At 35.5% G+C, this 13,274-nt stretch overlaps 2 protein-coding genes across 2 annotated transcripts; one reads left to right on the forward strand and one right to left on the reverse strand.

Annotated features, from left to right (window-relative positions):
• Positions 1 to 1,423: 1,423 nt before the first annotated feature.
• LOC116146921 lies at positions 1,424 to 2,023 on the forward strand. The gene has a single exon (XM_031432350.1). The coding sequence runs from the start codon at positions 1,424 to 1,426 to the stop codon at positions 2,021 to 2,023; it is 600 nt and encodes a 199-aa protein (XP_031288210.1).
• A 1,535-nt stretch (positions 2,024 to 3,558) lies between these two features.
• LOC116146922 lies at positions 3,559 to 12,821 on the reverse strand. Its single transcript, XM_031432352.1, has 16 exons — positions 12,618 to 12,821; positions 12,068 to 12,334; positions 11,379 to 11,466; positions 11,221 to 11,282; positions 10,958 to 11,043; positions 10,765 to 10,838; positions 10,542 to 10,644; positions 10,310 to 10,447; positions 10,105 to 10,204; positions 9,864 to 9,983; positions 9,584 to 9,674; positions 9,435 to 9,504; positions 9,235 to 9,331; positions 8,929 to 9,142; positions 6,124 to 7,457; positions 3,559 to 4,969 (listed from the first exon to the last, which is right to left on the reverse strand). Exons 2-16 carry the CDS (start codon positions 12,158 to 12,160, stop codon positions 3,815 to 3,817), a joined length of 3,825 nt encoding a protein of 1,274 aa, XP_031288212.1. The 5' UTR covers positions 12,161 to 12,334; positions 12,618 to 12,821; the 3' UTR covers positions 3,559 to 3,814.
• Positions 12,822 to 13,274: the final 453 nt, after the last annotated feature.

Raw genomic sequence — 13,274 nt, forward strand, 5'->3', positions numbered from 1 at the left:
ATTGACCATCTTCATAAAAAAAAAAAAAAAAAAAAAATCACCGATTCAGTTATGACCTCATCTCATGTTTAATTAAATCGTGTTCCAAAGCAGAAATGAGCTCTGAATCGCTTGGAAGTGCGGGAAGCTGGCAATTTCCTAATGGGTTACAAAGTCAAATAAAAAATGCCAAATGCTAAACAACAAACCCAGGAACCTGCCCCATTTATCAAGTTCCGTATTCAAATTCAATTACTTACAGTTTACGATTTATGTTTATTTAATCAAGAAGACGACAAGTGATGAGGTGGGAGTCATTTTTAATGTTAATTATGATTAATGAATCTATTAAGAGTTCTGGTCGGATGGTCTTCTCTCTCCATTAATTGGTAAGCACTTCAGAAACTATAATTACTTGATGAAGTTTAGTTTAATTCAATTTTAATAGTCGCCACCAACTTAATTAAGGGATAATTCAATCATTAAGCTACCTTCAATAATTCATGAAAGAGAACTCAAGCCACTGCTGCTACCTGTTTAGTTCTACAAGTAAATAAAATTACCATTTATATTCTTAGAATTGTTTCGATGGTATCAAAAAAACATTCTATCTAAAATACAGTACATGCTTAAGTTATGATGTAAGATTTATATTATGATCAGAGGAAATCACGTTGATTAAAACAAATAACAGAGATTTCCGCGGAGAAAGCAAAATAATATCTGGAAAATTAATCATATAATATAAACCACATGAAAGGTAAAGATACTCATACTTGCAGTAAGCAGCCTTAAGCTTCAATCAAATCTTGCTCTTGACTTGGCAAAGCCAGATCGATAATCAAATTGTGAACCGTTGAAAAAGCAGCAACTCCATTATATTTAGTTTATTAATTTCAGTTTTCCCTCCGACCAAACAGTCCCACTTCCCCCTTTAATAAACACTTTTCTGTGTTAGCTGTACTGTGATGGGCACTCAACAATAATTCAACAAGGGAAGCTACTACTTAACGTTATTATGATTATATCTGTTTTCTGAAAACACTTTTGTTTTTGTTATTTTAAGTCATACAAACGCGGTTGTTGCGTCCATTTGAATATAGGTTAAGGTTATGTTGTTTCTTGCCCACCACCTCCCTCTTCATTTCCACTCTTCTTCTCCTTCAAGTTTTTTCTCTTTCTTTTTTATATTTCCCATCAAGACTTCTTTTTTTATTTTTTATTTTTATAATATAATATAATATGACCCTTTAGCCTCATCAACTTTTTTCCTATATATTTCTACTCCTTCTCTTTCAATTTTTTCTCACCAGGGTTTTCTTTTCTTCTGCGAGGTCCATCAAAGCCTCGCAGCATTAAGAAAACCCAAAAAAATAAAAAAAATAAAAGAATAAGAAAATAACCATCTTGCTATTACTTGTGATATATTACTACAATTGCTACAATGGAGGTAAATAGTAATGTGAATTCTGTGATAGCGAGGAGGCTATGGAATGTGTTGAGGATCACTTTCTTTATGATAAGGAAAGGGTTGGTGTCGAAGAGGAAGTTGATTATGGACATGAATTTGATGATGAAAAGAGGGAAGCTTTTGAGAAAGTCTTTCAGTAATCTCATGTCTCTTCATCATCATCACCATTCTAGACACATGACACGTGGTAGCTATGGCATACAGGAGTATGAGTTCTCTTGCAGCAACAGTCCCAATCCTGTTTTTTCCGACTTGTCAAAGCGCAAACACCATTATTTTCCATGCATCAACCCTCCTGAGGTTTTTGAAGAAGAAGTTTTTGAACGTGAGCCCAAGGCAGTTGTTTTGGTGCCCAGAACCCCTGAGTACACGTTCAACTTTCGATTTGACGCCACCGACGGAGAGAAGCGTAGCCCTCTCCGCTCACCTTTCAATGTAAGAATCTCCAATTACTCATCAGAAGATGAGAATGAAATATCCGGAAATGACAAGGTTGATGATGAAGCCGAGGAGTTCATCAGAAGGTTTTATGAACAACTGAGGAAGCAAAGCCGTATGCAGTTATTGCAGTAACTAATTAACACCATAAATCTTTCATCTTTTTACATGGAAAAGATGGATACTTTCGTGTTCTATATCCTCTGCAATTGAGTTTACAGAAAGTAAATTTTCTTTTTTCTTTTTTAATTTCTCTGGCCTTTAACTTTTCAATCTTTTCTTTGAAGTATTCAACTGGCTTGGTGTATGGGTTTGTGAAGAATGAATATTGAATATTGAAAAATAAAATGTGATGTAATTAGTAGGCAGTGGGGTTTGGAGAAGGTTGAGTTGTCTTGAACTTTCATTGGATTCAAAACTTGGTGTTTGGCGTTAATGTGTTCGATGATTTTGGTGGGGGCTTTTTGATATGATATTTTGCTTTTCATTATAGTGCTTTTGAGTCCCACAATTTCACCAAACGCATTTCCCTATTTCACTTTATGTATATGTTGATGCTCAATTAATCTGCTGCAATATCTCATAAAGTCTTTCAACAGCTCTCTGCAATTAAATATTGGGGACACTGTTGGCCTTGAAGTATACTAAGAAAAAAACTGTAGATTTCTCCAATAAATGGTCTTTCCTTTTGCTTATTTAGGAAGGAAGGAATTGCTTAAACAACACCCATCATAGTTTATGCAAACAGATTACTTCTAATAATGATCAGAAGAACAGAGGAAGGACTAATGAACTATTGGGTATTTTTCCAAATCAAATTTAATTAACAAAACAGCATCTTAGTTTCGTGAGAGATCCAAATTCCAGTGGTACAGGAAATCGAGCCCACCAACAAACAAACAAACATGTTATGGCCATGAAAATGGGTTCCACATCCATTACAATCCAAACCCACGTAGGGATTAGCAAAAATCATAAGAATCTATTAATATGTTTATTTGTTATTATTGTTGTGTACAGTACACAAAGTACCCCCACATTGAGCTGTAGTCCTAACATTATCTTCAATAAAGATATGAACCAATGATGAGGCCATTTAGTTTAGTATTTTCCATTGATTTTTTTAGCTTTTTTCGTTATCAATAATCTGATTAGTTTTGTTTATTGGTTGGCTTGGAGGGATCCTCGATCCATTGCCGGTGTAAAGTCAACTGTTTGGACAACCAGGATTGAAGCTTTTTTTATATTAGATGCTATTAACTTAAAACATACGAGTTAACTTGTATGTAACTCTATTCACCTCTTGAGATCATGAAATTATCGATTAGATGAAAGCTCTTATGACCACACTAATTAGCCATTTTATATATCAATAAGTTGTATTAGGCCGCTATATTTGTTATGACTATCCAAATTAACTTCAAGAGTTTTAAAGAGTAATTTGTTTGTTATTTTTAATGCATTGCGTATAATTGACCTTCTAAGAGGTTTCATTTCAATTCAATGCAATTAAGATCTTTAATTAACAAACAAAAACTCAACACAATAGAAAGATTCATCCATAAATTTAAGCGTGGAAATTATAAATATAGCTTATTCAATAAAAATTCTTCCTAAAAATCTAAAGGCAGCTAGCACCATCAAAATCGGGTGGCAATGATTTGGTAAACTCAGAATAATTCATTTAAGCACGATGCATATAGTGGAATTAGTCGTCACTTGCCAGAACCTTCTTCTCTACTCTCTAATACATATTAATTTTTTTTTCTCCTTTTTGAATTTGGTTACAAGTAATACCAACAATAATAGTCATCTGAGGATTGCAAAACCTCGTGTAAACAGAACTAAAGTTTGACAAAACAACATTATAGACACAGCCCCCAAAGTTCTAACCAGAATCACATGCTACTTTTTGCCCAAACATTCTCACCTACCATTCCAAGATGATGAACGGCCATCTCTCCAAGCTGGGGAATGGCTTGCTGATGCTTCTCCATGGTCGAATGAATGAGAATGTCCGGCAGAAGGGCCATAGAAACCCATGTGAGGTTCAGGTGCCCAACCATGGAAATGTGATGGATGAGGAGGATGGTAAAATCCCCCATGTGCCATTGGTGGTAGTAGTGGTGGCTGCGGACCTGGCGGTGGTGGATGGGGTAGATATGGAAGTGGAAAAGGTGGCGGAGGAGGAGGAGGCGGCCTTGGCGCAGAATAATAAGTACCCGGTGGGGGATAATAATTTTCTTGGTGTGTATGCTGGCTGACCGTTGATAAGTACTGAACATCTTGTGAGGTGGCTGGTGAGGTTTGAACAGGATAGGCAACTTGCGGGGTTGTGCTATGAACATCTAATGAGGGATACAAAATCTCAGATGTCTGAGTATGAACTTCTGGGGCTGAGCTATGAACACTTATTGGGGGATATAAAATCTCTGCTGTTTGAGTATGAACATTTATTGGGGGATATAGATTCTCAGATGTTTGAGGAGGAACAGAATGAAGTTCTGGTCTTGAGCTATGAACATCTATGGGTGAATATAAAGTCCCAGATGTCTGAGGATGATGATGATGAGAAATTGGAAACCCAGTTCCATTTACCTTGTAGGCAAAGCACAATACTCCATTTGGTTTACCATCAGTTGTTCGGACCTCATAATTAACAAATTTGAAGCCGCCATTGGAGTCTAGGATAAGATCCTTGCACGGAACACGAACTTCACCAATATTTTTGTCTCCAAACATGACTCCTTCATGTCGCAGTTCAAAGTGAATAAAGAGATGATCACAATCGTGAAACGAAACCCCCTTAAGATCAAATTGCATCTCATGTTGCCATTCAGGATTCCCATCTCCCTCTTTGTCAGTTGGAGTTCTGTGTTGCTGCTTATGCTCCAATTTTTTGTCAGGATCATCGCTGATGATTGAAACCAGAGCATAGACGGAAAGTTTCTGAAAGAAATTGAACCCTTTCAGATCTTTGCAGTACATGACTTTGAGATCTATGGAGCTCAATTCCATCGGAATAGTAGACGTGGCACTGATAATTATCCCAAATTCAGATCCAGAAGAATACCAATAAGCCTAATTGAACAAAAGCAATCGAACCAAAATATCCTGCTGCTTGTATTTTTGGAATCAGCCCATGAATGTTCCGGAAATTTGATGCAAGAAGAAATCAAACTTTCTAAGGGTGGCCCCACGCGGAACTGATCTTGATACCTAGGCCATATTTGAAGTGCTGTATGTTTATTCAACGTACGTTGGCATTGGCATTTCCCATAAACTTCATGGACAAGATAACCAACTAACATTCAACTCCAACAACATTCGTCCAAGTAACAAACCAGATTTACTGGTCTTGGTCCCATTTCAAAGATAATGAAGAAGATAATCTCATCCAATGGAAATACTAGAAATTTTATCACCTAATAACTTCACCAATAATCCCCACAAGAGCATGTTCCATGCTTAAAATGGTGGAATCTATGAGCATCTCTTACTATTATTTCTCTTCCAGTAACCTTAGAGATAAACTTGGTAGCAGTATGACAATCCCCACATACTCTAAGATTCTTCTTTATCCTTATAACGCTCCCTGGACCTAAATTCAGTAGCCCAAAAACAATAGCTAGCTTCTCACTGTGCACATACAACATTTTTTCCTTGGTCTCTTCCTCTACATCATGCAATGCAAAGTTTAAATCTGGTGTGTAACCCTCGCATCGAATCCTGTCCATCAATTTCGCCAACTCTGAATATATTAGATCTGTTTGAGGCTGTGATCTGTCCCCAGCAACAAAAGTATAGACCTTGTTTTTAATCTCTATAACTGTGTGGCCAGTAATTTTTCTCACCCCCCTCCGCTTCATCAGAGCTCTAATCCTATCAGCTTCTGCTCTTTTGCCAGATGATGCATATATATTCGCCAAGATAACATATCGACCAGGGTTCTCAGCATCCAAGTCAAATAAGGATTTTGCAGCCATTTCCGCCAATTCTACATGTGAATGAATTCTACAAGCACCGAGTAGTGCTCCCCAGACACCAGAATCTGGCCTTATCGGCATTTTCTCTATGAACTGTTGAGCTTCATTTAGTTTTCCAGCTCTACCCAACATATCAACCATACATGCATAATGTTCAGGTCTTGGTGTGACCCCAAAATCTCTAAGCATGGAATTAAAGCACTCCCATCCTTCATCAATCAAGCCAGCATGACTGCAGGCTGACAACACTGACACAAATGTGATGTGGTCTGGCTTTATTGAAGCTTTCATCTTATCAAAGAGGCGGAGTGCTTCTCTACCATGGCCATGCATCCCATAACCCGAGATCATTGTGCTCCATGAGATTACATTTTTTTCAAGCATCCTATCAAAAACTTTTCTAGCGTATATTAAGCTCCCACATTTCACGTAAAGATCAACTACAGCAGTATCCAAGGCTAATCTATTATTGAAGCAACCGCGGATTATTATTCCATGAACCAAACGTGATTGCTGAAAGGATGCTAGACTTGAACAAGCTCGGATCACACTAAGAAAGGTTACAGAATCAGGGATAATCCATTGCAATTTCATCTGTCTAAATAGCTCCAAGGCTTCAAGAGACAAATCAGCCTGAGCATAAGCCTCAATCATGGATGTCCAAGACACCAGATCCTTATTCAAAATCCTATCAAAGAATCTTCGAGCCAACTCCATTCTTCCACACCGCCCATACATTATCATTGCAGCATTTTGTAAAGACTGATGAAAATCAAGTCCATTATCTACAACCACTCTACAAATATTATCAGCATCATCCTCTCTACGAACACACGCCATCACATTCAAAAGAACAACCCGATTAGGCCTAATCCTCTCATCCAACATCCTCTTAAACAAAAATAACCCTTCCTCGAAGCAACCATTTTGTGCATAAGCACCAGTCATTGCACTCCAAGTAACAACATTTCTTTCAGGCATTTCATCAAACACTTTCCTAGAAACATCAATACGATCACACTTACCATACATAGCAATAAGAGAATTACCAACGAAGACATCAGACTGATACCCAAAATCAAGAACCTCTTGATGAACCTTAATTCCAATTTCAACATCACGCAAACACCCACAAGCCTTGAGAACAAAAGGTAACGTGAAATTATCAGGCTTGATATCAAATCGACGCATTTGATCGTACAACTGCAATGCGCTATCGAAGTGGCGGTTATCAACGAAGGCACGGATCATGACGTTCCATAGGAAGAGATCAGAGAAATGTGAAACGGAAGAGAAGAGGGAGAAAGCGGTGGAGACAGAGCCGAGCGAGGCGTATTGGGAGACGAGATTGGTGATGAGGAAAAGTTCTCGGTGAAGAAGGTGAAAGTGAGATCTTTGGATGAACCCGTGAAGGGCTTTCAAGGGTCGAAGCGTTTGGCATTGCTTGATCAACGCAATGCATGTTCCAGTTTCGATAACCGGAGGCTGGTAATGGGTTTGAGTCTGAGCTGATGCTGCTTCTGAGAACAAGAGACGCGACTGGTAAAATAAAGGACGGAGCACGGCTAGCTTCAGCATGGCCGCTTACATCATCTGAGCTGATAGATAGTCGATTATACAGGTTAATAATACCACACCAACAACCAGTCGATTATATAGTTAACAATATTATACCAACAACTTCTCTCACTACCTACGTGATAATTCACAATTAACCCATTCATAACGATCTCATATGAGTGTCGTATAAATCCTATTAATTAATTACAAATCCATCAATTACAAGTTATCAATCAGTTATCAGTCTGAATCGTGAGAGAAACTTTGTGATTACTCTTTGAGAGAAACTTTGTGATTACTATTAGGGGATATTTATCCAAATTAGCTTATAAACATCGCAATTGAAATTTGAAGAAATTACGATGTTTAGTTAAAGTATTTATAAGTAACTGATAAATAGTTATGTTTATCTAAACTTATGAAAATTAGCTTATAAGCATTTAAAATTTTAAGTAATTACGTGTTTGGTTAAAGTACTTATAAGTAATTGACGTGTTTGGTAAAATATGGTTTATAAATACATTTTATCACAAAATGACTAAAAAAGGTACTACATTAAATAAAGGTATACTATAAAATTTTAAAATTAAACAAAGATAATGTGGTAATATACTTGGTCAAACTAGCTTATAAACAGAGTGCTTATAAGCAAAAAAATAAAAAAAGTACATTCCCAAATTTTTTTTTTTTTTTATTTATAAGCTCAACTTATAAGCTCAAAAAAGTTATAAACAAACAAGTTAGCTTAATTTTATAGCTTATAAACTAGTTTGATCAGCTTATAAGCTTAGACAAACACCCTCTTAGTAAAATATAGCTTATAAGTATATTTTATAGCTTATAAGTATATTTTATTATAAAATAACTAAAAATGATATTACATAAAATAAAAATATACTGTGAAATTTTAAAATTAAACAAAGATAATGTGATAATATACTTGATCAAACTAACTTATAAACAGAGTGTTTATAAGGAAAAAAAAAAAAAAAAACCCTCCCCAAACTTTTTTTTTTTCTTATAAACTCAAAAAGATTATAAATAAATAGGTTAATTTAATTTTAAAACTTATAAGCTAGTTACCAGCTTATAAGCTTAAACAAACATCAATTTTTATTTTATTTTATTCATTCTCTGTATAGAGTTAACCTTTTTACAGTTCACTCTTTTTGTCTGATCAATACACAATTACACACAAATCTGTAAGCCAAATATTAATAATCTACCCTTTTTTATTCCTTCTATATTTCAAAAACAGCTAAAGTGTCGCTTTCCTTTGAATTTTAAGGGAGAAGATACATATACAACAGTGTAATAAGTGATATTTTTTTTTTTTTTTTTTATAGAACTACAAGAATGTATTTTTTTTTTTTTTTTTTTATAGAACTACAAGAATATACTTAATAAACAGGGGAAAAACAATAATCCTAATCAAATGTAGAACTAAAAAAATCAGAATATTTCAATGCTTATCGACATACTCCTGTCAAGGGGTGGGAGGGAGTATTGTGCCTGTGTCTAACAATTTTGCCTCATCTTCACCCATTGAAATACTACTCCAACCAGAATTTCTCATGGACAAAATCTTAGCCCTGTCAAACCTGTTTCCTCGGAAACCTGTTATCTTTGATGACACCATTGGCATAACAAAAACTGCAGATGCATTGATCGAATCCTCTCCGAAACCTAATGATAATGAACAAGCAGTCTGCAACAACATATGAATCATAATGTTAGTTCACTAAATTTCATGAACCATCTTAGAAAAGGATTTACTTCATTGATGCAATTTTGTAGCACCTTTGCCTTGGATATCATCCCTGAAATCTTCGTAAACATTCCTTGCACAAATGGTCTTGTTTCTTTATTTTGTGTTTTTTCAGGGGGCACAGTCAATCTGTCGAAGAGATATAGTGGACAAGAAATGGTGAAATTTTGTAGCTAAACATCAAAGCACATCACTCTTTACAAATTCACTAATGTATATCATTGCACTATACCTGTCCACTTCATTTGAAATGCTTGAAGATACCACTGATACAAAAGATGAATTATCTTTACCCTCACCACCTGAAAAATTACAGAATAAGTTTTACTCTTTTTTCCCTCATTATACTTTAACTTTAAAAAAATGGGACATCAGAAAAACCTTTAGAGTCATCAGGTGCCAGCAAACAGATGCCTACAAACACTGACATCATTCCTAGGATGAACATTGTTATCCTCAGTGCATCAAATACCTGTTTGGAAGGATCAACGTTCAGAGCCACCAGCTGAAAAATGCAACAATACTAAAGCATCCAGAACAATAAGGGGTGTCTGTGATGTATGCCACCTTAAAAACTCTTAATGATGAATTGATGTTGAACCTAAGCTACAATGTTGCACCCAACTTATAGAAAATGACAGAAAAGAGAGAGAAAAAGGACCTGATACTCCTGAAAGTATACAAATCCTGTACAAATAGAGAAGAAAGTCCAAGCAATCTGAAACATGGGAACAATTAGGATTGCATCGAACAGTGCCAATCCTTCATTCAACCTTGTCATCTGCAGAAATAGGAAGTATGAATAAGTAGACGTTTGATAAAATCACCAGCTCCTTGAGTTGTGACATGGAACATATTGCAAACAATGCAAAACCAAAAGAAAGAGTTTTGCTAAACTTTACCCAAAATCCAGCTGTACTAAGAAATAAAAGAAGCATTGAATATGTGAACCAACTGTGCAACTGATAACCATTAGACATGGCCAACCGGAGAAGGTTAGAGCTGCAAAAACAAGGCGTTTATTAAAACCAAAATAAAATTGCACAATACCTGGTAACATCGCCAAAGGATTTTAAAATGTCTAAGCTAGCTAACTAGCTAACTTACAGAGATTTTGCAAACAACACTGAGCATGATCCTAGAGCACCCGAAACTATAGCATACGAAAATGGAAGCATCATATGCCAATAGGGTTTAAGGTCTTTAAGATCTTGTCCAGAAACAGCAAGCATAAGTTCTCCTCTCCTGAATATTATTATACAAGTTGATTATAAGAGCAACTTACATGAATGAAAAGTCACCTCCAGACCTAACCTTTAAATAGAGTCGTGTATCTTACCTGTAAATGTAGTGATTCAAGGCACCAACTAAGATCAAACTCAGACAGTACACAAGAAATGTAATGTTGCTGTACTTTTCTGCCAATTCTTCTGGTGTGAAAACTGTGAGGTGAATTATAACCATTAATTAACCATGAAATATGATTCACAAAGTAGGGCTAGGCACAAGTAGATATGCTAGTAATATTTAAATATGTAAACCGTTAAAAGCAATTTAGATACCAGGTGATTGATGATTGCCAAAAGCAACAAGAAAAATGTTTCCGAGAACAATAAAGGCTGTTGCTACCAGAACCCTGTAATAGAAGAAATATGAGGAACAATTGAGAACTACTTAACGTAACAATGAGGCAATAATATATATATATACTTCATTATAGCTATGAAAATTAGCTCACTTCAGATTTTAACATACTTGACAGTCACCATTTTGTTGAACACAAAGTAAGCAAATGCGATGTTCGAAACAAACTGAACAGAGCCAAGGGCTGCAAGAAGGGACTGCAAATCCAGAAGAGGAAGATTAAAAAGAAAAAAAAAAGTGCTGCTCCAAAGCAATGATGTTGTTCAACCTCATAAAAGACGGTACTTGTAAACTGAAATTCCAAAAAATCTAACACCGTTTAATCTATTCATATCACAAAGCTGGGAAAATGACATGATTTCACCCATACTGACCTGAGCAGCATATCCAAAAGATATGAAATTAAGGCAATTTCCAAGAACGAAAAATACAACACCTGCATTAAGAGTCACAAACTTAAGACTGAAAATCAGCAGTCACACCAAATTCGAAACTCCTGAAATGAATAAATCGCTATAAGACCAGACTTTACCAACTCTCCAAGAATGGAAGTATATAATAGGCTTCAATGAATGCTTTCCATTTGTTCCGTCGCTATCTAGCACAGAATGCCTTTCTCTCTGCAAAAAATTTCAGCCAGACTCACAAAACTGGCAAAGATGATGCAAATAGGAAACTAATGCGTCATCAAATAGATTATCTCTAGATGCTCTTGCCGGAATAAAAACAAGGACCACTAATAGATAACTGAATATTGAAGGACCACTAATAGATAACTGAATATTGAGGAATTTATACTAAATAAGTCAATCTTTACAGGAATCTAAACAAAGGGGCAAACGACAAGCTAGAACCAAAATCAAACAAGTAACATGTCCTAAAGAATAAAGGCATCAATCTAATCAACTGAATTGAGATCTCAGGATTCTACATAGAAACTCATACTACTCATACTAGAGTTTGGTCTACCATTAAGACTTAATCTTTTATTCTGTATGACTTATCCACATCCAAGCAGCAATAAAGACTAATGTTGAAGTGCACTGTAACAAGAACTAGAACTTATCAAACATGTGAAGAATGTTCATAGTGCAGGACAAAAGGATCATCAAAATATACGTATGCAACTAAATTTAAGGTCAAAAAATCATATAAGAAAACTAAGCTTTTACGGTGTGTAGCTGCATTGTCTGAACATAAACTAAGAACATTCTCACATACCTCAGTGTGACCCAATTTAAGAAGGTTAGTTCCAAAGTTGATGGCAATGCTACCGAACAAGTTGATGATAGCTCCAATGACCCACTCTCCCATGGCTCAACAACCGTAAAGCCGGGAAAGAGATCCCACATGCAGCTCAAAATCTGAAGCTGCCTTTCAATGTTCACCAATTCTAACACAAACCCAGATGTAATGCCACAGAAGGGCACCAGAACCCACCTGAATGAAACATATGCATATAAATTTGATAAAATTGCGCTAATATGCCTGCAAAAGTTGATCACATATTTGTGGAATAAAATCAGAGCCGGGTCTATAACTTAAAACAGAAGGAAACAAAAACTTCCCACATACAAACAATGAACTTCTTCCCCAATACAGACACAAACAATCAAAACCCCATAAATAAACAGTAGATCTATCCACCCAGAATCAGAAAGGAAATAATGAACATAAAAACAAGCTTGAATCGTTAAATTCAGATCAAATCATATCAAGGGTCAATGCTACAACCCAAAAATAAACTAAAATAAAAAAATGTAAACTTTACCGTTTGAAATCGGTAAAAGATAGAAACTTAAAAGGGTCACAGAGGATCCATGGCTGAAAATTATCTTATATAACCCAAATATAATTCAATTAATAAAATTATATTAAGGATGAAGAAAAAAAGAAAAGAAATCGAAAGAAATGACAACAGAGGAAAAGAGGTTGTCTGGTCAATAGCCAAAGCGTGATACTTTACCGACCACTATTACCTCCGTACTCAACTGCCGGTGGGGCAATCTAGTAAGGCTTGGTCTATCTTAATTGCTGTGGTCTCCGTCTAGACATGAGTCATGAGTTTTGTACGAGTCCACGTCTTCTGAGTTTTGTCTTCTTCAAATATTGTTAATTAGGTTATTATTAACAATAACAAATCACCTTTTTCTTTTTCAATAAAGGTGACAAAAAATAAATAAAAAAATCAAACAAAAAGTCAAACTCATTAAATTCATTCTTCTATTCATTTTTTGCCACATCACTTTATATGAAGATCTTTATAAAATTTATTTATAAGTGTAGTATTACCTTTTTTTTTTCTTTATAACGAAGAGTATTTGAACCGATTTGCGTGTAATTCCATTAATTTGTCGAAACTTTCAAATTATCGACAGAACTCGAGCATATAAACTTAGATCTTAATTGACTTTTTGTTATGTCTAAA

This window comes from Pistacia vera, unplaced genomic scaffold (assembly GCF_008641045.1).
Source record: "Pistacia vera cultivar Batoury unplaced genomic scaffold, PisVer_v2 Contig485, whole genome shotgun sequence".
NCBI classification, from domain to species: Eukaryota; Viridiplantae; Streptophyta; class Magnoliopsida; order Sapindales; family Anacardiaceae; genus Pistacia; species Pistacia vera.

Bases quoted from the DNA above. Each gene is read 5' to 3' on its own strand.
- LOC116146921 (XM_031432350.1), top strand. From the start codon at position 1,424: ATGGAGGTAAATAGTAATGTGAATTCTGTGATAGCGAGGAGGCTATGG.
- LOC116146922 (XM_031432352.1), bottom strand. From the start codon at position 12,160: ATGGGAGAGTGGGTCATTGGAGCTATCATCAACTTGTTCGGTAGCATT. The intron at 9,984-10,104 runs GTAAAGTTTAGC...CTATTTCTGCAG, and splicing joins TTAGTACAGCTGGATTTTGG to ATGACAAGGTTGAATGAAGG. The intron at 9,675-9,863 runs GTCCTTTTTCTC...CCTTCCAAACAG, and splicing joins TATACTTTCAGGAGTATCAG to GTATTTGATGCACTGAGGAT.